Source organism: Carcharhinus amblyrhynchos, chromosome 4, assembly GCF_965287045.1.
Source record: "Carcharhinus amblyrhynchos chromosome 4, sCarAmb.v2.hapA, whole genome shotgun sequence".
Classification (NCBI taxonomy): Eukaryota; Metazoa; Chordata; class Chondrichthyes; order Carcharhiniformes; family Carcharhinidae; genus Carcharhinus; species Carcharhinus amblyrhynchos.
The window spans coordinates 131,330,832-131,354,021 of NC_137327.1; the positions used below are offsets into that span (position 1 = coordinate 131,330,832).

Consider the following 23,190-nt stretch of genomic DNA (forward strand, 5'->3'; position numbering starts at 1 on the left):
AACAATAATACGGTAGATTCAGGGTCATGCTTAACCACACTGCTAAGCTCAAACAATGATTGGTTTACCCTTGCTTAGTGCAAATATGTTTTTAGCACTAATTTCTTACAAACAATAAAACGACAATTATTATCACCTCCAGGTCTAAAACACTGGTTGGTTTTCTTCATTTGAGATGGACAAATAAAGCCCACCGCCCCCCCCGCTTTAGCTCCCAAAATTTAATTGTGGCTTGTGCGTTGGAAATAACTCTTGTAGTTGCAGAGATCCAGCCTCCCGGATCATTTTAAGGAAGTGATATTCCGAGATACTGGAGGACACAGCGTACCTGGACTTCCAGTTTCTCTTCCCACAATTCCCACCTTCCAGTATACCTTCCCAAGTCTATGGGTACCCTGGTTAATGATGTACTAAGCCCTATGGACTCAGGCCAGAGCCTTCATTCTTTGAAATCTACCCTAAAGGGCATCAATTCAAAAGCACAACATGAGTTGGTCAAACTTACAGCTTTGGGAAGACTAGCTATAGATTGCTATGACACGTTGGTAGGAAAGATTGAGAGGCGTAGGGCCAAATGTGTGATTGTTCAGACTGGTACATGGCTAGGAATGTTTAAAAGGGATATGGGTCAAATGCATGCAAATGGGACTAGTTCAGTTTAGAAAACCTGGTCGGCATGGACAAGTTGGGCCGAAGGGTCTGTTTCCGAGTTCTATATCGCTATGATTCAAGATGAGTTTAATGGGTTGAATGGCCTTCCTCGTTATTTTGTAGTATTCTGTCCTCAAAATCAACCAACGATGATGATTTTTGAAATCCAAATTTTGATCATTTGGTTGAACAGAAACAGAAGACTTAAATCCAAGATCCAGAGGTAAAACCGAAAATTATTCATAGGATTAAACAACCAGATACTGGTGTGCAGGTTATTAATTTGCATGCTTGCTGCCAGTTTGTACATGGATTCATGGAGGCAGGACACACTTTGCACTAAAATCATTTGATTAATGTGGCCACTCAGTCACGCAGTCTAATCTGAGCCAATAACTTCCATATATTTCTTCTGACCAAGAAAAACGACCACATCACAGAACATGATGCAAAATTTTATAAGACGACATTTGAACTATCTCTCTCTGAATGCTGTTTATATGATTTCTTGATGAAAACTGCAGTGGCTTAGTACAATAATAAATAAGCTTGCAACACCCAATATAGAATTCCAGCAAGACGCATGGGGTCCAATGAAAAAAAGACAAATTTTCACCAGATTTTGGTCATATTCTCTGAGCCCAGGTACAGTAGTTCAAGAATCTTTTCAACCTTTCGACCAGTTTCTCATATCTCCTGGGAAATTGGGTCATTCTTAAATGCCCTTTGGTCTTAAATGTCCATATTCCTCATTTGAGGGATAGAGCAGTGGTTACACTACCTCACTGCAGAGGCCAAGGTGAATAACGAGCTCAAATTTGAATTCAGTTTCTTAGGTAAATGGAAACACTGTAAAAAGCTGGTATCAGTAACAAGTGCACATGAAGTTGTTGGATCTTCCTAAAATCCCAACTGGTTCACCACGGTCGTTCAGGTAACCCGCTGTCTTGTACCAAGTCTGACCTCTGAAGAGGCCTAGCAAGCCATTGGGCGGATCACATTACTACAGTGATCCATCACCACCTTCTCAGGGCTAGCAAATGGCCAACAAATGCCAACCTGGCCAGTGGTGCATACATCCCAAGAAGGATTTTTGTTTTTAAGTGACAAAACTCTGGGCATATTCTGGTCTTAGACTTGCGGCAGTTAAAATGTCCTCCCTTTTTAGTTTAGTTCACAGTCACAATAGGTTCAACAATGGAGATATCGGTCCTTGCAGAGTTGGGGTTAAACCTCAAGTTTTGAACCTGGCTGATTCTCTTCTGGCTCCTGCCTTCAATCCACGCCTCCCTGTAGGGAGGGGGTGTGTAGGAAATGGGCTGTGCGTGGGTGGCGGCTCGCCTGCGTTTGCAGATATCCAACAAGGACTTGAGTTCAGCTCGGAAGTTTGCATTCAGCCAGCAGTAGATGAAGGGGTTGTAGCAAGTGCTGCTCATGGCCACCCAGTGGAAGGCAAAGTATATGGCGTTGTTGGTGTTGATGGCCTTGCTGGAGATGAGGACCACATAGCAGTTCAGAGGAAACCAGCAGACAGCAAACACCACTACCACCAGCATCAGCATCTTCAGTGTCATTATCTTCTTGCGCCGGTGAGCAAAGTACTGCTCCACGGTGATATCCCCGATGGCGTTCCGTAACCACAGCTTCTTTGCAACTGTTGTGTAGGCCACAGTTATAATTAAAAGTGGCAAAACGTAGAGGAGGATGAAGGTAGACAGGTCCATATACTTCCAGTACAGATCTGCCGGCTGCGGGAAACTATGGAGGCATAAACTTCGTACCTTTTCTTTCCTGGAACACATAGTAGATAAACGGGTGAGTACATGAGGAAGGAGATAACAATTCAACCTGGGTGGCATCACATGCACTACCCATTCTACACCTGAACCACTGTATGGTCCCACAGATCTGGAAAGAATATCTCATTGAAACTTACACAATGCTGAAAGGCCTGGATAGAGTGGACATGGGGAAGATGTTTCCATGAGCAAGAGAGACAAGGATCCAAGGGCACAGCCTCAGAGTAAAGGCACAAATATTTAGAACTTGCGGGTAGGTTGCCTCTATTTAATTTCTGGGTGCATGTGACCATCAGACATTACACTAGGATGTTGATCAAAACCTGCAAAGTAACCTCAATGACTTTTCCCTACAATAACATAATAGTCGTGATATATGGACCATTTAATGACTACATGGCTGGTTAATTGAGTCTTGACTCCTATTTCCCATTGTTAATTCCAGTGTTGCCACTGGAGCACCTTACTATTTCAGCTATCCCTGCGCCAATCTCAGTTCATGAAGAGTAGTATTTTGTGGATTGAAGGCCTAAGCAGTAATGTGATGGTACCATTGTGGTAGTGATCAGTTAATACACCTCCGCAGCAATGTGTGTGTACTGTTGTGTTAGTTAACACAGTTCAGGCAGTAACTGAAGCTAAAGGCATCCAAGATCTTATTTACGAATTTGATGAGGTAACATCAGACTGTTTTTTTAATCGATGCACCATAAGAAACATCCTTCCCCAATGTATCACACCTTGGTATGGCTCCTGCTCCAAACAAGGCTGCAAGAAACCACAAAGGATTGCGAATGTAGTCCAGTCCGTCACACAAACCATTCAATTACTCTGTCTACATTTCCCACTGCCTCAGGAATGCAGCCAGCATAATCAAGGATCCCACGCACCACAAACATTCTCTCTTCCATCTTCTTCCATCAGGAAAAAGATACAAAAGTCTGAGGTCACATTCCAACTGGCACAAAAACAGCTTCTTCCCTGCTGCCTCCAGACATTAGGATGATTTGACATGATTTGATACTGTCAGATGTGTTAGTATACAATGAAAAGTATTATTTCTTGCGTGCTGTATAAACAAAGCATACCGTTCATAGAGCAGGAAAGGAAAAGAGTGCAAAATGTAATGTTACAGTCATAGACAGGGTGTAGAGAAAAATCAACTTAATGCGAGGTAGATCCATTCAAACGTCTGATAGCAGCAGAGAAGAAGTGGTCTCTGAGTCGGTTGGGATGTGATCTCAGACTTTGTATCAGAATGTCCAAGATGCGTGGAATCCTTAATTATGCTGGCTGCTTTTTATTACGTTGATCTTTCTCTACACCCTAGCTATGGCTCTAACATTACATTCTATGCCCTCTCCTTTCCTTCTTCCCTATGTACTCTATGAACAGTACGCTTTGTTTGTAGAGTGCGCAAGAAACAATACTTTTCACTGTACCCAATATATGTGACAATAATAAATCCAATCAAAGATGTTACAGTTCAGTAGCGTAGCTGCTGTAACAATTACAAAGTCCTGCACATATTGGAAAGCTGAAACATAAACAGGAAACGCTGGAACACACAGCAAGTCTGACAGCATCTGTTTCAGGCTGAAATGTAAATTCTCTTTCTCTCCCCACAGTTGCTGCCAGATCAGTTGCATCAGTCCAAGATGTTCTTTTTTATTTTTATTTATTATTGCAAACTTTGAATATCTGAAAAACAGCAACAACCCACTGTGCTGGACTGTGTCCCGGTTATTAATAACTTGTTCTTGACATCTCACTTCCCACTGTTCCCATGTTTCTCCTCGGTGACTCTGAAGGATTTCTTCAACGGCTGATAACGTTCCGATTGTGATGGTTTCCACTTCTGTGGCAATGCTATTTCTTTCCAAGGAGAAAATGCAATCGAGAAAGGAAACTGGATGGAACTACTGCTGGCTTCACATGGCTGCCTGCATCGAGAACATTGCTTTCAAGTGAAGGTCCTTAGATGCTAGCATTAATGACTCCTTCCCAGATAACCACAAGTGACACTAACGTCAGGCAGAGGACATAATGATGTGGTGGGAAAAATAAGCCCCTGACATTTCTTAGGAAGATTAAAGTTAAAGATTAAAGATCAAATAGGTTGGCACAGTGGTTAGTACTGCTGCTTAACAGTGCCAGGCACCAGGTTCAATTCCTGGCTTGGGTCACTGTCTGTGTGGAGTTTGCACATTCTCCCCGTGTCTGTGTGGGTTTCCTTCAGGTGCTCCATTTCTTCCCACAGTCTGAAAGACGTACTGGTTCGGAGGATTAGCCATGTTAAATTCTCCCTCAGTGTACCCAAACAGGTGCCAAAGGGTGGCGACTCAGGGATTTTCCCAGTAAATCATTGCAGTGTTCATGTAAGCCTACTTGTGACACTAATAAATAAACTTAGAAAACTAAGCTCGCCAACTTTAAGGGCATTCAAATGGTCATTGGATGGGCATATGGATAATATTGGAATAGTTTAGGTTAGAGGGTCATTAGATTGGTTCCACTGGTCGGCTGAAGGGCCTGTACTGCGCTGTAATGTTCTAAACTTTACATTCACTCAATCATTTACACTGTAAAGGTACATCGGTAATAAGATGAGTTGAGCCTTCATTTAACATGACCAACTTCATGGGTATCAAGACTATTTAGCGTTCTGTGACAGTATGTGGGGTGATGTAGGTAGCATTCCTGCCTCTGTCACCTCCTACCATTGCACCTGCACAACTCATTTACGGGCTTCCTCCCTCAGTTCCTCTTTGACTTTATTTCTGATGCATCGGCGAAGCTGGGAGCCCTTCCTGCTGTTGGATTCAGCCCTCCTCCCTCACTAGCTTCATGTCAACTCTTGCAATCTTTTATCTGGCACCGTGTGTTCACAACATTCCAAAATGTGCAGCCTCCTCTGAGAGGTCAGCTGACACGCAGCCAGAATATGACTCTGGGTCTTCATTTGAATTGATAGAATCATAGAATCCCTACAGTGCAGGAGGAGGCCATTCAGCCCATCAGGTCTGCACCGACCACTGTCACACCCAGGCCCTATCCCCATAATCCCATGCATTTTCCCTGCTGGTTCCCCGGCACTAAGGGACAGTTTAGCAAAGCCAGTCCACCTCACCAGCACATCTTTGGAGTGTGGGAAGAACTGGAATACGTGGAGGAAACCCACGCAGATACGGGGAGAACGTGCAAACTCCATACAGACAGTCACCCAAGCTGGGAATCGAACCTGGGTCCCTGGCGCTGTGAGGTAGCAGTGCTAACCACTGTGCCACACGCCACTCAGTTACTATTGTGACACCATTTTCAACTTAAGACCACCAAGGCTATGATGTGACGCAGATACTTTGAAGATTTTATACTGATTTGATTGCTGCACACTTCCTACTCTTTGATCTTGCAATTGGATTTATGAAGAGAAACTGAAAGATGCATCCTCACTTGCCTGCTATTTTCTATGGAATTGTCCTCAGTGAAGTAACACTCCAGTCATACAGATTTTGCATAATTATTTGCAAGCTTGGCTCCCTGTGCTACACCTTCCCTTCCATACAATTCAGCTTCTCTACCATGGGAATAGTTGGCATTGGCTGACAGTGTCACTTATAGATTTCCCTTCCCCAGGTTTTGTCCCATCTCTCCTAAAGGTGCCAACATAAACAAAATTTGGCAGATGATGAAACACAATGCCAATAAGCAGCACAGTGTTTAGCACTGTTGTCTCAGTGCCAGGGACTTGGGTTTGAATCCAACCATGGGGACTGTGTGGAGTTTGCACATTCTCCCCGCGTCAGCATGAGTTTCCTCCGGGCATTTCTTCCCCGTGCCAAAGATGTTCAGGTTAGGTGGATTGGCCGTGCTGAATTGCCCCTTAGGTGTCCCAAGATGTGTAGATTAGGGGATTAAATATGTGGGGTTATGGGGATAGGGTCTGGTTGAGATACTGTGTCAGAGAGTTGGTGCAGACACGATGGGCCAAATGGCCTCCTTCTGCACTGTGGGAATACAATGAATACAAAGTAAAGGCTGTCATTGACCATTGGTGGGATCTTCTTGTCCCACTAAAGTCTGAGGCATTTTGCACAGATTGTCCATCCCACCACTGGGGAACCGAAGGCGAGGGTCAACTTCAGTGGGATGGCAAGATCTTGCTGGCAACACAGTGGCACAGTGGTTAGCACTACTGCCCCACTGCAGCAGGGGTCAGGTTCCACTCCTGTCTTGGGTGATTATGTTGAGTTTTCACATTCTCCTCCAGGTGCTCCGGTTTCCTCTCACAGTCCAGGCGTGTGTGGGTTATGTTGATTGGTCATGCTAAATTCTCTTAGCGTCAGGGAAACTATTGAGATAAATACATGGGATTATGGGGATAGGGCCTGGGTGGGATTCTGATCGGTGCAGATGTGATGGGCTGAATGGCCTCCTTCTGCACTGTTAGGGTTCTATGGGGAGGAAAAGCCCGCTCTTGGTGACTGGTATTGCGCTTTTTTATACTTCAAACCTCAGTGAGCTCTTTAAAACAAACATCTTTGATCTGGTTATCGCCATTCATTGATTGGTTGTGCATAAACAAAACTAAACATGGCCTGAATTTAGGGGTCATCAGTAAATCAATGGTGTTGACCACTGACCTTGAAGAACATTGGTCACAAAGACCTAGCGATCCCTGTACTTGACACTTTTATTTTTGGCACTTAGTTCAGGGGATTAGAGCAGGTGTAGTCACATGTAGGCCAGGCCAGGTAAGGATGGAGGATTTCCTTCCTTAAAGGGCATTAGCGAACCAGATGGGCACTCCCAACAATTGACAATGGTTTCAAGGTCAGCAGTAGATTACTAATTCCAGATATGTTTTATTGAAATCAAATTCCACCATCTGCCATGGCAGGATTCAAACCCGGGTCCCCAGGACATTAGCTGAGTTTCTGGATTAATAATTCAGCAAAAATACCATTAGGCCATCACCTCTCATAGGTTAATTTTTTTATTCGTTTACAGGAGTGAGCGTCACTGGCTGAGCCAGTATTTATTGCCCATTTCTAACTGCCCTCCATTTCAGAGGGTATTTGAGAGTCAACCACATTGTTGTGGGTCTGGAGTTCGATGGAGGCCAGTCCGGGTTAGGGTGATAGATTTCCTTCCCTCAAGGACATTAGTGAACCAGATGGGTTTTTAACTACCATTGCCAATGGTGTCACGGTCATCATTAGACTTTTAAATTCCAGATTTTTTTATTTAATTCAAATTTCACCATCTGCCGTGGTAGGATTTGAGTCCACTTCCCAAAGCATTAGCTTGGGTCTTTGGATTACTCATCCATCGACAATACCACTGTGCCATCACATCACTTCATTACAATCTCAAAATCTTGGGCAAATATTTCCAGTGCGCTAATGTGAAATGGGATATAATGAAAGGTAAACGTTCCCTGGCCGGCTTTGCTTTTTGCCTCACCTGTATTCAACTCTGAATAACTTCTGGAAGATTGCATGTGGGAGAGAGAAGCAGGTTGCCATGATCCAAATGACGATGATGCAGATGACTCCTTTAGCCGTAGACATTCTAGGTTTCAGTGGGTGCATGATAACCTGTGCAAAGCAAAGCACAAGGGAATCAAACCTCTACAATCAGTGACCCATGCGCCCTGGAACACACAGGCAATGTATGCCATATGTACAAAGCTTCCAGATGCAAATTAATTACCCTTCCTTCAATATTTTTCCACGATCTGCTAAAGGCATCACGGCTCGCTGGGGCACCGTTTCACAGATGCCAACTACCAATGGGAAACCTCAATCAGGAAACTACTTTTCGTATGTCTGGGAAGCAGCTGTGGATAATTCGACCAGATAGGACATCAGGGGCGATACAGCTGTTAACAAATGTTCACATGCAGGAACACACAGCTGTGGGGAACACTGAGATATGGCAGAGGTTTTCCCTCAATCAAAGCGCTCGGAAACCAATTACGTGCGACTTCCAAACAGCTGCTAAGTGGCAAGTGATTATGATATTGCGGTGCAGGGAGGTGTGAGATGGCACTTCAGCAGCTCTGCAAGGGAAAAACCTCATGCTGTATCGTCCACAGCTGCAATGCGAGGAGAAGCAGTCAGTTTTTGTTCTCATTGCTGAAACAGTAATAAATGAGATATTGTATTTCCAATCAGGCAGCTTTACTCCTCCTTTCAATCTGTAGAGGCTGCCAAATTTGTTCTGACTTCACGACTCAAGCACACATCCTGAAATGTATAACCTGCCTTAGAGGTTTAAGATCATCTCTAACACAGATTCACTGAGCTCTAGCTAAACTGTGCTACACTATTCAATTCCCACCTGAAGAATACTGAGTCACATTGATGTCAGTGTGGGCAGGGAAAGCAAAATTATGATCCAAACACTCAGAGGTTCCAGCAGCATTTGCAGAACAATAAAATTGCGGATATTGGATTGAGTTTTCCCGGTCCAATGCAAGTTGGGTTTGGAGTTGGATAGAGATCAGGGCAGTCGGCAGAAGCCAGGTCAGGATGGCTCACTGGGGCTATCCCACCTCCAGGGGATTTTCCCAGGGTGGACCGAGAGCATGATGACCACAGTGGTTAGTACTGCTGCCTCAAAGCGCCAGGGACCTGGGTTCAATTCCCAGCTTGGGTGACTGTCTGTGTGGATTCCGTACGTTCTCCCTGTGCCTGCATGGGTTTCCTCCAGGTGCTCCGGTTTCCTCCCACACTGCAAAAATATGCAGATTAGGTGGTTTGGATCATGTTAAAGTGCTCCTTAATGTTAGAACATTAGTGGGGTAAATACATGGGGTTACGGGGATATGGGCCTGGATAAGATGCTCTGTTGGAGAGTTGGTGCAGGCTCAATGAGCTGAATGGCCTTCTTCTGTACTGCAGGAATTCTATGATGAGCCTGCTTCAATTAGGACAATTCAGGTCCCAATTAGCCACCATTTTCCAAAAGCATTGGCTGAATGCAAAATCTGAAAGCTCCATCAAGGTGGTTCCTCAATGGCAGCCAAAGGAACCAGAGAATCTAAGCCACAAGGAAAGAGCTGCCAGGGTGAAAGCTCATTGACATAGTGAGAGAAACTTCTTAATTGGATAGGTTAGGGTATGGCAATGGCCCAACTTCATTCTCCAAATTGCAAAAGACATCCAAGGGTGTTGAAGCACCCTTAAGATTGCCTTTCTATTCAGCAGCGTCCAGCTTTCTTGGTGGGGCTGCTGGCCACTGTGCACTGAGGGCTCTCTAATTGGGTCTCCCATATCAGGAACTCTTGCAGACGGCCAACCAGGATACCAGCAGCAAGAGGTTGTGCTGACTGACTCAGTGACCCCAATCGAATCTCCAAATGACTCAACCCTTTGTTTCAATCAATGACCTCTCATCAGAACCATGCTTTTTCCTCAGGTGCGGGCTATACTTTAATATTTCACATTTCTATTATTCATTGCCTAAGCAAATTTCAAAAATTGAGTTGCATTGAAAATATAGCAGCAGGAACATCCATTTGATGTAAATTGGAATAGCAGAAGCAAAATACTGGGAATCTGAAACAAGAACAGAAAATGTTGGAAATACTCAGCTGGTCAGACAGTATCCATGTAGCAAGAAAGAGAGTTGGCCTTTCAGGTCTGTGACCACCCAGCAGCACTGAGCTCCATCCTGAGGACTTTACCAATCCAGTCTTTACCATGGGTGAGCATCAGAAAAGATACTATTAATTAGTCTCTGCTAAAGCTGTACATGGGTAGACATTAATGAAGATGCAATCAGGTTTTGTTTCAGTGCAAAACAACATTTAGCATGCCTGTCTTCACAGGAAACCACAATAGCTGCAAAATGTGGTGTTCAGCCAAGATGATAGAACACATACGTCCTATTTGTTGGTGATGTTGGATAATCTCAAGTCAATTCCAAGCACTTGCCAGTGTACAATCTTCTGGAGGGCAAGTAAATTTTCCAAAGGCGATGGCTGAATGCAGAATCTGGGAGCTCCATAGAGGTGGCTTCTCAATGGCAGTCAAAGGGCCAATGGAACCAGAGAATCTAAGCCCCAAGGAAAGAGCTGCCAGGGTGAAAGCTCATTGCCATACCCTAACCTAACCTATCCAATGGAGGAGTTCCTCTCACCATGTCAAGGGTGAGGGAAAATTTGTCAATGAAAATTTACAACAAAAACATTCTTTTTCCCCCCACTTGCGGCTCCCAGGTTTATTGGGGTGGTAAAAACTGGTCAAGGTGGAGACTCCCTTCCACTCCAAGCTGCTGCGAAGACTGTTAATGAATTCCATCCACAAAAATATCACACAAGACTAAATCAAACAAAACGTCCAGCCTAAAAAGCATGATTAGCAAGAACTCCCAATGGTGATTAATTCGGCCAAGGTGATCATTATTTTTTAATTCATTCGTGGGCAACAGGCATCGCTGGCTGGCCAGTATTTATTGCCCATCCCTAGTTGCCCTTGGCTGGGCCATTTCAGAGGGCAGATGAGAGTCAACCACATTGCTATGGCTCTGGAGTTACATGTAGGCCAGACCAGGTAAGGATGGCACATTTCCTTCCCTAAAAGGACATTAGTGAACCAGCTGGATTTTTCCAACAATGGTTTCATGATTCTTAAATCCAGATATTTTTTATTGAATTCAAATTCCACCCTCTGCTGGGGCAGGATTCAAACTCAGGTCCCCAGAACATCAACTGAGTTTTGGAATAACAGTCTAGTGACAATACCATTAGACCATCGCATAATGATATGGTCAGTTCACTTATACAGCAAAGGTAAAAGGATGAAAAGATTGCCTCACGGTGGATTACTTAACAGGTAATATGAATTAAACCTACTAGTTTAAATTGTCCTCATTAATCTTCATCGATCAAAGCTCAATTTAGTCTAGAGCACAAATTTGTTAGGTTTTTGACCCAGACTAATTGTCAATCCCATTTAATAAATCTGTAAGGAGACTATCAGAAAGAAAAAGTTACATAAACTACATGCTTTTCCAAAGGCTTTTGTTTTCAAGCGAGTGACACAACTCACAAGAGCTTTTGATGTTGACACTATGTCCAAATGTTAACACACCTTTGAAATATTTCACTTTGATGCAAGAAAAACTCAATGAGGTAGACTGAAAACAGAAGGAGATGTTGTAATACCCTAGCTTTACAATATCAGCTTTGACAAAGGGTCGTCTGGACTTGAAACTTCAGCTCTTTTCTCTCCTTACAGATGTTGCTAGACGTGCTGAGATTTTCCAGCATTTTCTCTTTTGGTATCAGATTCCAGCATTCACGGTAATTTGTTTTTTTAGCCTGACGATATGATTAGGGAATACAAGGAATAATATGAACTGAATTGTGTTGACAGTCGAGTGATTCCCTCAATCTGCTTCAGTTACAGATAACTGTCAAAACTTTTCACAACTCAGCTTTCTATCAAGCCCATGTCTATCCAATGGATGAGATATTAGCAGCTCGCTGCACCAATCAACTAGCACGGTGAGCTGATAAGATTACGTGCATTATCAAAAATCCGATTCACGCTGGGTGTGAACCAGTTTGCCAGCACATGCAAAGTTCCTGGCCCTGTTTTGCCATGGGATCGGCACAGGATTGAATATATTTAAATCCTATTAGTGCATCCGAGACGGTTGTTTCTGGCCTCCTGGATACCACCGCCCCCCATCACTGATGTGAAATCATGCTGGTGAGAATCATTATTGGTCTCCATCAGTGGAGACCAGGTGTGATGAACACTGATGGATGGGGGGGGCGGGGGTGGGGAATCATATAACATTAAAGCCCATGGGTGGTCAGAGCCATGGCCTGGTAATACTTACATGTCACTGCTCATCTGACACTTTGGCAGTGCCTCGATGGGTACCTAAGTGTGCCAGGGATGTGTGGACTAAGTGGGGAGTGGGGTTAGGTGGGAATGGGACCCATGGGAGCTATGACGGAGGGTGGCAAAGTTATGACGAATTTATTGGATTTCTATGAGGATGTGACTAGTGCGGTAGACAGAGGGGAACCAGTGGATGTACTGTTTCTCGATTTTCAAAAGCGTTTGATAAGGTGCCGCACAAAAGGTTGCTTCAGAAGGTTAGGGGGCATGGAGTTGGGGGTAAGGTGTTAGCATGGATAGAGGATTGGTTGTCAAATAGGAGGCAGAGATTTGGTATCAGTGGGTGCTATTCTGATTGGCAGTTGGTGACTAGTGGAGTGCCGCAGGGATCGGTGCTGGGGCCTCAGCTATTTACCATTTATATAGACAATCTGGAGGAGGGGGCTGAGTGTAGGGTGACAAAATTTGCTGATGACACAAAGATGAGTGGAAAAGCAAATTGTGCGGAGGGTGTGGAAAGTCTGCAGAGGGATCTGGGTAGGCGGAGCGAGTGGGCGAGGACCTGGCAGATGGAGTACAATGTTAGCAAGTGTGAGGTTATCTACTTTGGCAGGAACAATAGTAGGAGGGATTACTATTTAAAGGGTGAAAAGCTGCAGCATGCTACAGTGCAGAGGGACCTGGGGGTCCTTGTGCATGAGTCACAAAAACCCAGTCTGCAGATGCAGCAGGTGATGAAGAAGGCGAATGGGATGCTGGCCTTTGTAGCGAGGGGGATAGAATATAAAAGCAGGGAAGTCTTGCTGCAACTGTACAGGGCACTGGTGAGGCCACAGCTGGAGCACTGTGTGCAGTTTTGGTTGCTGCACTTGCGCAAGGATATTTTGGCCTTGGAGGGAGTGCAGAGGAGGTTCACTAGGCTGATACCGGAGATGACGGGGTTGGACTGTGAGGAGGGACTAAATAGACTGGGTCTGTACGCGTTGGAGTTTAGAAGGATGAGGGGGGGATCTTATAGAGACGTATAAGATAATGAAGGGGATGGATAGAGGTAGAGAGATTCTTCCCGCTTAGAAGGGACAGCAGGACTAGAGGGCAGAACCTCAAAATAAGGGGGGGGACAGTTTAGAACGGAGTTGAGGAGGAACTTCTTCACTCAAAGGGTGGTGAATCTCTGGAATTCTCTGCCCATTGATGTGGTGGAGGCTACCTCGCTGAATATATTTAAGTCACGGGTAGATAGGTTTTTGACAGACAAGGGAATTAAGGGTTATGGGGAGAAAGCAGGAAAGTGGAACTGATCCACTTCAGATCAGCCATGATCTTATTGAATGGCAGGGCAGGCTCGAAGGGCTAGATGGCCTACTATGTATTATGTTCTTATGTTCAATGATGGGGAGGCAGCATATGTGGGGGGGAATGCAATACAAGGGAATGGATCATATAGGGACATGTATATCATAATTCGTTATATTGTGAACTCACCATCTAGTGATTCATTTTTTGGAACATGCAACTTGGTTTAAATTCTTTTCAATATGTAAAGATTACTTCTGGTAATCTCAGTATTATTGGCCTTATCAGTCTAAGTCTTCCTCAGCTTTCAGCCTGCTGCTGGAAGATGACAACAGTAATGTGTGAATTGCTATTCTCTTTTGGTAGAAGTATTTTTGGTGTATATTCTTGACAATGTGCCTATGAAAAAAAGGATGAGCAGTTTCTCTCATGGCTGGCCTTTGATATAACATCAAATTCCACATCTGTACACTCTGAACAGAGAGCCAAGTTTGTGGAGAACACAGGGTCAGAGAATTGGAACAGGTTATAGCATCAAACCCACTCAATCCTCCCTACTGGCATTGCAAGAATAATCTTCAAAACTTTACATCTACATTTGGGAGTAAATTTTCAGAGATGTGATTCACCAACAGTAAGAAGTCTCAACACCAGCTTAAAGTCCAACAGGTTTTCTTGGAATCATGAGCTTTCGGAGTGCTGTTCCTTCAAGGAGTTCCTTGAAATTGCAGGAAATTGCGAGGCATCTTGAAGGGAATTGCTTGATAGAGCAGACGCAGCACGGTTTCATTAAAGGGAAGTCGTGTCTGACAAATTTACTGGAGTTCTATGAGGATGTGTCAAGGGCGGTGGATAGAGGAGAGCCGGTGGATGTGGTCTTTCTAGATTTTCAGAAGGCGTTTGACAAAGTACCTCACAAGAGGTTATTGCAGAAGGTCGAAGGACATGGATTTGGGGGTAGGGTGTTAGCGTGGATAGAGGATTGGTTGTCAAATAGGAGGCAGAGAGTGGGGGTCAACGGGTGCTATTCGGATTGGCGGATGGTGACTAGTGGAGTGCCCCAGGGGTCGGTGCTGGGGCCTCAGCTTTTTACCATTTATATAGATGATCTGGAGGAGGGAACCGAGTGTAGGGTGTCGAAATTTGCTGATGACACCAAGATTGGGGGAACGGCAAATTGTGCGGAGGGTGTGGAGAGTCTGCAGAAGGATCTAGATAGGCTGGGCGAATGGGCCAGGAAATGGCAAATGGAATTTAATGTTGGCAAGTGTGAGGTGGTCCACTTTGGTAGGAAGAATGGTAGGAAGGACTATTACTTACGGGGCGAAAAACTGCAGCAGGCGACGGTGCAGAGGGACCTCGGGGTCCTTGTGCATGAGTCGCAAAAACCCAGCTTGCAGGTGCAGCAGGTGGTCAGGAAGGCGAATGGGATGCTGGCCTTCATAGCGAGGGGGATTGAATATAAAAGTAGGGAGGTCTTGCTGCAGCTGTATAGGGCATTGGTGAGGCCGCAGCTGGAGTACTGTGTGCAGTTTTGGGCGCCGCACCTGCGCAAAGATATTTTGGCCTTGGAGGGAGTGCAGAGGAGGTTTACTAGGCTGATGCCGGAGTTGAGGGGGTTGAGCTATGAGGAGAGGCTGAATAAACTAGGCTTGTACTCGTTGGAGTTTAGAAGAATGAGGGGACATCTCATTGAGACGTATAAGATGATGAATGGGATGGATAGGATAGAGGTGGAGAGACTTTTCCCGCTTAAAAAAGACAGTAGGACTAGGGGGCACAGCCTCAAGATAAAAGGGGGGCGGTTTAGAACGGAGTTGAGGAGGAACTTCTTCACTCAAAGGGTGGTGAATCTCTGGAATTCTCTGCCCGTTGAAGTGGTGGAGGCTGCCTCGCTAAATATTTTTAAGACGCGGGTTGATGGGTTTTTGATAAGAGAGGGGATTAAGGGTTATGGGGAGAAAGCGGGAAAGTGGAACTGAGCAGCGACAGATCAGCCATGATCTTATTGAATGGCGGGGCAGGCTCGAAGGGCTAGATGGCCTACTCCTGCTCCTATTTCTTATGTTCTTATGTTGAAGGAGCTGCTCTCCAAGAGTTTGTGATTCTAAGTAAACCTGGTGGACTTTAACCTGGTGTTGAGAGATTCTTACTATGCCCACCCCAGTCCAATGCAGGTTTCTCCACATCATGTGGAGAACATCAGATATAGACAGGGTAAGGAAATCACTGACACTTGTGCATCCACAATTCTATCATTTCCAGTTGGTGCTGGAGACCCAGGAGTCTTTGAAATCTGTTTGCAGCCTGTACTTTTCACTGAATCTATCCTGCACAAGTAGATCTCAGGTTCTGTCAAGTAACTAAAATCAGTTGTACCGTGTATTAAATAATCCTTTTTGAAACAATACATCTGCATAAATGAAAATACATCACAGAATAACTTGTTTTTTACTTTATCAACAAACTACTAAGTTCTCCTCCTGATGACAACACTAAAGGTGTAAAGCAAAATAGTCTCACATTCAATCCTCTCCCTTCTGTGTTGAGATAACTGATGAAAGTTCACAGGCCTGAAACGGTCAATCTTTTTTCTCCCTTCACAGATGCTGCTGGTCCTGTTGAGTATTACCAGCATTTCCTGTTGTTTGAGATTAGACGGTGTTCACAGGGGAACTGCCAGGTATCATTTACCGATAGCGGGTTTGTGCAACTGGCGAAGGACAGACTGGCATTGGATATGATGGCACAATGGTGAAATACCGTGCAGCTTTCATTGGCAATGCTCATTCCTGAAGAATGATCATCTTGACAACAGGGGAATGGAGGCAGCATGACACCAGGATGTGGGACTGAGAGAGGAAAAGGCAGGGCACCAGGAAGTAGGTTATTAAGATGTCTCGTGGTGCCCTATGTCACATGTTATGTGACTTTACACTCTGGGAAAAGGAATTCTCAATGTTTTAAATTTTCCAATTTTTAAAAAGATGGCACATAGGCACAGTAGTTAGCACTGCTGCCTCACAGCAGCAGGGACTTGGGTTCAATTCTAGCCTCAAGTGATTGTCTGTGCGAAGTTTGCACAGTCTCCCCATGTCTGTGTGGGTTTCCTCCAGGTGCGCTGGTTTCCTCCTACGCTCCAAAGACGTGCAGGTTAGGTGGATTGCTAAATTGCCCCCTAGAAGATTAGCAAGGTAAATAGATACATGGGGTTGCGGCTGGGGTGGGATTGTTGTCGGTGCAGGCTCAATGGGCTGAATGGCCTCCTTCTGCTTTGTATCCTCCATCATAGTGGGAAAAGTCCCTGAATTCTTATCCAACAGTGGGAGGTTGCTTTATATTAATTTTGTGTCCTTTAGTGTGGATACTGTACCTGATGTCTGTCCAAGGCGATAGCAGTGAGGGTCAACACACTCACATGTACAGAGCAGTACTGGGCAAACCGACTGACGTGACACATCAACTTCCCAAATACCCAGTTACTATTTACGAACCGGACCTGCAAGAGAAACAGGAAATCAGCATTCTGTGATATTTATTAAATCTCAAAGGATATTCCATCCTTCAACACCAAGATTTTATAGAATCAAAGAGTCCCCAGTGCAGAAGGAGGCCATTCAGCCCATCGGGTATGCACTGACCACAATCCCATCCAGGCCCTATCCCCATAACCCTATACATTTACCCTAGCTAGTTCCTCTGACACTAAGGGACAATTTAGCATGGCCAATCCACCTAACCTACACATCTTTCAGACTGAGGGAGGAAACCGGAGCATCTGAAGGAGACCCACATAGACATGGGGAGAATGTGCAAACTCCACATGTATGTATATATTATACATATCAACCCTGTTCTCCCGCCTTTTCCCTGCAACCCTTACCAATCAAGAACCTACCTATCTCTGTCTTAAATGCATTCAATGACCTGGCCTCCACAGCATTCTGTGGCAACGAATTCCACAGATTCACCAACCTCTGGCTGAAGAAATTCATCCTCAGTTCTAAAGGGTCATCCTTTTTGAGTCTGTGCCCTCGGATCCTAGGCTCAAAGTGGTAGAGACACATTTTGGAATATATTGTATCTAGCATGTTGCTGTCTTATAAAGTATATACTCTGACTTACTGGGAGAACTGCCATAGGAGATTGCTTGGCAATTACATAAATGCAAGTCAAGGATAATAAACAGCCTAACTACCCACTGATACACCACCTTTTAAGAACATAAGAACATAAGAAATAGGAGCAGGAGTAGGCCATCTGGCCCTTCGAGCCTGCCCCGCCATTCAATAAGATCATGGCTGATCTGTCGTGGCTCAGTTCCACTTTCCCGCCCTCTCCCCATAACCCTTAATCCCCTCTCTTATCAAAAACCCATCAACCCGCTTCTTAAAAATATTTAGCGAGGCAGCCTCCACCACTTCAACGGGCAGAGAATTCCAGATATTCACCACCCTTTGAGTGAAGAAGTTCCTCCTCAACTCCGTTCTAAACCGCCCCCCCTTTATCTTGAGGCTGTGCCCCCTAGTCCTACTGTCTTTTTTTGATACTCAAGTTGACCTAGAATCCTGCTGCATTTCAGTGACTTTACCTCAAGCATTCCTGTCTCTTTGAATAAATAGGTTTCTTCTAATATCCAGTTTGAATTATCATTAATTTAATACCTCACCTCAACTTCACCTGGAGGCACAGACTTGGAATACAGCTCCACTCCAGAGAGGTCAGAAAGCCACTGGCATTTTACTCAAGTTGCTTTTGTCAACATGTGAACATCAGCAGTTTATTCAATCATGAGTCAAATTCTGGAATTCTCCAGCTGTTCACGCCAACAGGATTCTCCAGTCCCGCTGCAGTGAATGGAGATTTCAGGCTGAGTGCCAAATTCTCCATCTCCGCTGGCAGTGGCATCAGGGTGTGACCGGCCAGAGAATTCCGACCTCTATCCTTACTCAACATCCATACACATGCACTTCCAGCAGGAGATTCCGGTTAAAATTTAGGAGCAGGAACCCTGTCCTTCACTACAGCAGAAACACAATGGCAAAGAAAGAACTAAGGACATTATAGCACAGGAACAGGTCCTTCGGCCCACCAAGCCTGTGCTGACAGATGCTTTGAAATAGACAGTCAGAACCAAAAATAAAAGGCCAGACCTTTGGAATCTAAACTTCATTACCTCATTCAATGGTATATTTACCAGCTGTTCGAGAAGTCTTTAAAAAATTAATTTGCTTTAAAAAACAGAAAGCCACGCTGAGTTAATGCGGTGAAGTATGTTATTAGATCTGAAGGTCTATGTCTTATAGGATCGTAGATTGCAGACCCCAAGTGAAAGGAGGATTGCAGACAAGCAGTCTTAAGTAACATGCAGCTGGCAAAGTAATCTGATGTGCAGGTGCTGGCTTTAGACTGGGGTAAGCATAGTGAGAAGTCTCATAACATCAGGTTAAAGTCCAAAAAGGTTTATTTGGTAGCACAAGCTTTTGGAGTGTCATTCCTTCTTCAGGCTCACTCCTGAAGAAGGAGCGACACTCCAAAAGCTTGTGCTACCAGATAAACCTCTTGGACTTTAACCTGGTGTTCAGACACTTCTTACTAAGTGATCTGAAACAGTGCTTTAAGTATACTACAACACGACACTGAAGATCATTTAGGGTGGCATGGTTGCACAGTGGTTAGCACTGCTGCTTCACAGCTCCAGGGACCTGGGTTCGATTCCCGGCTTGGGTCACTGTCTGTGTGGAGTTTGCACATTCTCCTCGTGTCTGCGTGGGTTTGCTCTGGTTTCCTCCTACAGTCCAAAGATGTGTAGGTTAGGTGGATTGGCCATGCTAAATTGCCCTCACTGTCGGGGGGACTTGTAGGGTAAATGAATGGGGTTAGGGGAATAGGGCCTGAGTGGGATCGCAGTTGGTGCAGACTCAGTGGACCGAATGGCCTCCTTCTGCACTGTCAGGATTCCCCTTATTGGAGAGACTAGAACCAGGGATACTTTGAGATGGGGAAAGATTTTCTCAGAGGCTCTTCGTCTATGGAATTCTCTTCTCCAGATAATGGTGGAGGCTGGGTCATTGAATATTGTTAAGGCCAAATTAGATAGGTTCTTGACTGAGAAGGGAGTTAAAGGCTATTGGAGCAGAGAGGGAATCAGAATTGAGGCCACAATGAGATCAGCCATGATCTTATCAAGTGGTGGCATGGACTAGAGCGGCCAACAGGATGAGTCCTGCTCCTAATTTGTGTCCTTGCAAGTTTGTATGTAACATGGGTGGCACAGTGGTTAGCACTGTTGCCTCAAAGTACCAGGGACCTGGTTTCAATTCTGGCTTTGGGTCACTGTCTGTGTGGAGTTTGCACATTCACCCTGTGTCTGTGTGGGTTTTTTTTCAGGTGCTCCAGTTTCCTCCCACAGTCCAAAGGGGATTAACCGGGTAAATACATGGGGTTATAGAGATACGGCCTGGGTAAGGGTATTCTGTCAGAGAGTCTGTGCAGACTCAAATGGATCAAATGGCTTCCTTCTGCACTATAGGGATTCTATGAAGATGGACAGGTCAGATGAGCTCAATTGGTTGAAGTGCTGAAAATAATGTCAGACGCAGATTCAGTGCACAGCAGTGTATTACACGAGCTCCAAACCAAAATCAACCTTGCAAAGCCAGCCAGCAAATTTCTCCGACAAGCAGTGAAATCTCATGCATAATTGACAAAAATTCTGTCGCGAAATAAATCATTTAAAAAATGAATCAGTGTTTTCGGGTATAGTGAGCAATCTAAAAACTGCAGCACAGTTGTGATCTTGAACTGCTAAACTGGACTCATTAAAAATAGTACTGGACCATCCCAGTGAGGAGGCTGTTATGAAAGGTTAGTTATTAATTAGTGATATCAGTTAATTTAATAGGAAGTGGAAGCCTCAAATGCTTATTCCTGTCTTAATTTAAGACAATGTTAAAGACGGTCAGACCCAGCACATGGGAGCAGGCTGAGAAAAAAAACAGGGCTATTTTCAACAGCAATATACTCCTTAAAATCGAGAGAGCTTAGGCTGCAGGAAAATGCAATATTTGTTTGGCTTATTCTCTGGGTCACTGTTCACTCTAACCCTCAGGTTTTAATGTGCAAATTCTCACTGACAATGATGTCACATTTCACTGCCGCACTTCGTAATAAGGATGGCATGGTGCCACAATGGATAGCACTGCTGCCTCACATTGCCAGGGACCCGGGTCCAATTCTTGGCTTGAGTCACTGTTCTGTGCAGAGTCTGCACAGTCTCTCCGTTTCTGTGTGGATTTCCTCTGGGTGCTCCCATTTCCTCATAGTCCAAAACACGTGCTGGTTAGATGCGTTGGCTGTGCTAAATTCTCCCTCAGTGTACCTGAACCGGTGCCAGAGTGTGGCAACTTGGGGATTTTCACAGTAACTTCATTGCAGTGTTAATGTAAGCCTACTTGTGACGCTAAGGAATAAACAAAAATAAAACCCATATGCACAGATCAAGACTAATTCTTGGAGATTTGATTAGGCTCTGGAGGAAGATGAAGTAACATTAAGACAGACAATCAGAATCGTAGCATCCCTGCAGCATACAAGGAGACCATTCAGTCCATCACATCTGCACCGAATCTCCAAGAGCATTTTATCCTGGATATTCCCATAAACCCACAAGTTTACCCTGACAATCCACCCAACCTCCATAATATGTCCCTGAGGAGTTTGTGATTATAACAGCATTACATATCCAAAAGGATTTGGGAAGAGTTTTATCCTAAAATCTTGAGTGCTTGCCAGATGTACAACTGGCACTAGAATCAAGCACTCGTGGGTCCATCGATAATACCTTGCACCTAATGGGGAAATTCAACAAGCACTCAATCTAAGTGGGGTGTCACATTCAAAAAGAATGTGCTTCAGGGAATCAATGTTGCAGCCTGTCCCTATAACCCATCATCCCTTTGAGCATCACCGAATAATCCCCAAGTGTGCTAACACCCGACTTTCCATAATCTGAGAGCTGTGTTCACACACTCCCCAGCCTGGCAGCATTGATTGTTAAATATTTAAGGGTTCACTACTCCTCCCATCAAGCTTTCTAGCAGTTCACAGCAGGGATATGGCATTAATATGTGATAAACTGTCTACGTTCTCTCTTCTGAGAATTCAGAGACATCCCAAATGCACTGGGTGACTCATTTATCAATTCAAATAATTCCTCATTTGCATTTGCTTTTTGAAAAACCAATACCCCGCTGCCAAGATCTTAGAAGTGAGCAATGGATTTGTCAAAAAAAACCAAGACTAATTAGCGTTTTTTTAAAAAAACGATTAGAAAATATGGGGCAATTTAAAACACTTCTGTCTGTCAATGTACCAAGGGCAGCAGATCCATCAACTCTTCCCTAGCCCCCCTCCAAGTCCCCAAAAGGTTAGCTGAAATGCTTTGTTCTTAAGACTGTCTGCATGCAATCTTAGCTCCCATTAATTCTTAAGACTTCCAGAGTGTTTTTGGCGTTCAGGCTTACCAAAGTGAAGGGGGTATTAAGAAGGGTGATCATGATGTCTGCTACTGCCAGGTTGACAATGAACAGGCTGGTGGCAGTGTGCATCCTCTTGTTCTTGATCACCACTTGACAGACCAGGACATTCCCGAACAGGGAGATGACAATGATGACAGAGTAAGCCACGATCAGCAGAGCTTTGACGGTGGGGTTCTGGGACTCGGCTTCGTACTTGGTGTGGTTGCTGAAGATGCCCCAGTCCTCGATGGTCAGGTTGCGCCAGCTGAAGAAGGCAGAGGCGTTGGAGAGACCGTACAGCGCCGAGAGGAAGTCACTGGCATTGCCTTCCTCCGAGCTCTTTCGGAAGGAGCTGGTCACGTAAGGCAAGGGCAGCCACAGATAGCGACTCATTGCGACCGTGGAGGCAAGACTTTTAGCAACTTGGAGGCATCCCGGGGTCCTGTGCAGCCGTCAGATCCACAGCTTCGCAAAGTGACTGGGTCTACCTCTCCCTGGCTGGCTGTTAGCAGTGCAATAAATCTCTACAACAGCCCCTCGCACTGTGAAATCTCCCGCGAATGGGGGGGGGGGGGGGGGGTAAACCATGCCCCTGTCTTGTAGATCTTATCCTTTCTCTCTGGAGCATTGCGGCTTTCCAATCCTCACCTTCATTTATACAGAGGCTGAAATTGCAAATAAGAGGCGGGGCTTCGACAGCAACCAATCGGATCGCCTCCTGGCAACCAGTCAGCCAATCCGAGGGCTCCCCTCCGCCTCCAAAATGTATCACTTCAGCAGAGAGAGAAAAACTGGTCCAAGAACTTTCATCCTTTTCCCCCCATCCCAATGCAGCCAGACCGCTGCCGAATGAAAAGTAGCCTTCAATTAAACTTCCTGACTCAACCTCTCATTGTAGCCCTCAGCGGCACATGTGGAGCAGTCACATTTGTAAAAAGTTATGCCACGCAGGACTCACTTCAGACACGCTGTTTACAATGCAATGAATGTCCGATGCAAACGCTCTCTGTAAAGAGAACATTCAGAACACAGTCATTTCTGCCTCTTAACAGCTTCCCTCCC

General features: G+C 44.9%; 1 protein-coding gene across 1 annotated transcript; it reads right to left on the minus strand.

Annotated features, from left to right (window-relative positions):
- Positions 1–212: 212 nt before the first annotated feature.
- On the minus strand, positions 213–22,599 carry LOC145342710 (G-protein coupled receptor 83-like). Its single transcript, XM_080188269.1, has 4 exons — positions 22,135–22,599; positions 16,983–17,108; positions 7,917–8,050; positions 213–2,442 (listed from the first exon to the last, which is right to left on the minus strand). The coding sequence occupies exons 1-4, from the start codon at positions 22,519–22,521 to the stop codon at positions 1,821–1,823; spliced, it is 1,269 nt and encodes a 422-aa protein (XP_080044395.1). The 5' UTR covers positions 22,522–22,599; the 3' UTR covers positions 213–1,820.
- Positions 22,600–23,190: the final 591 nt, after the last annotated feature.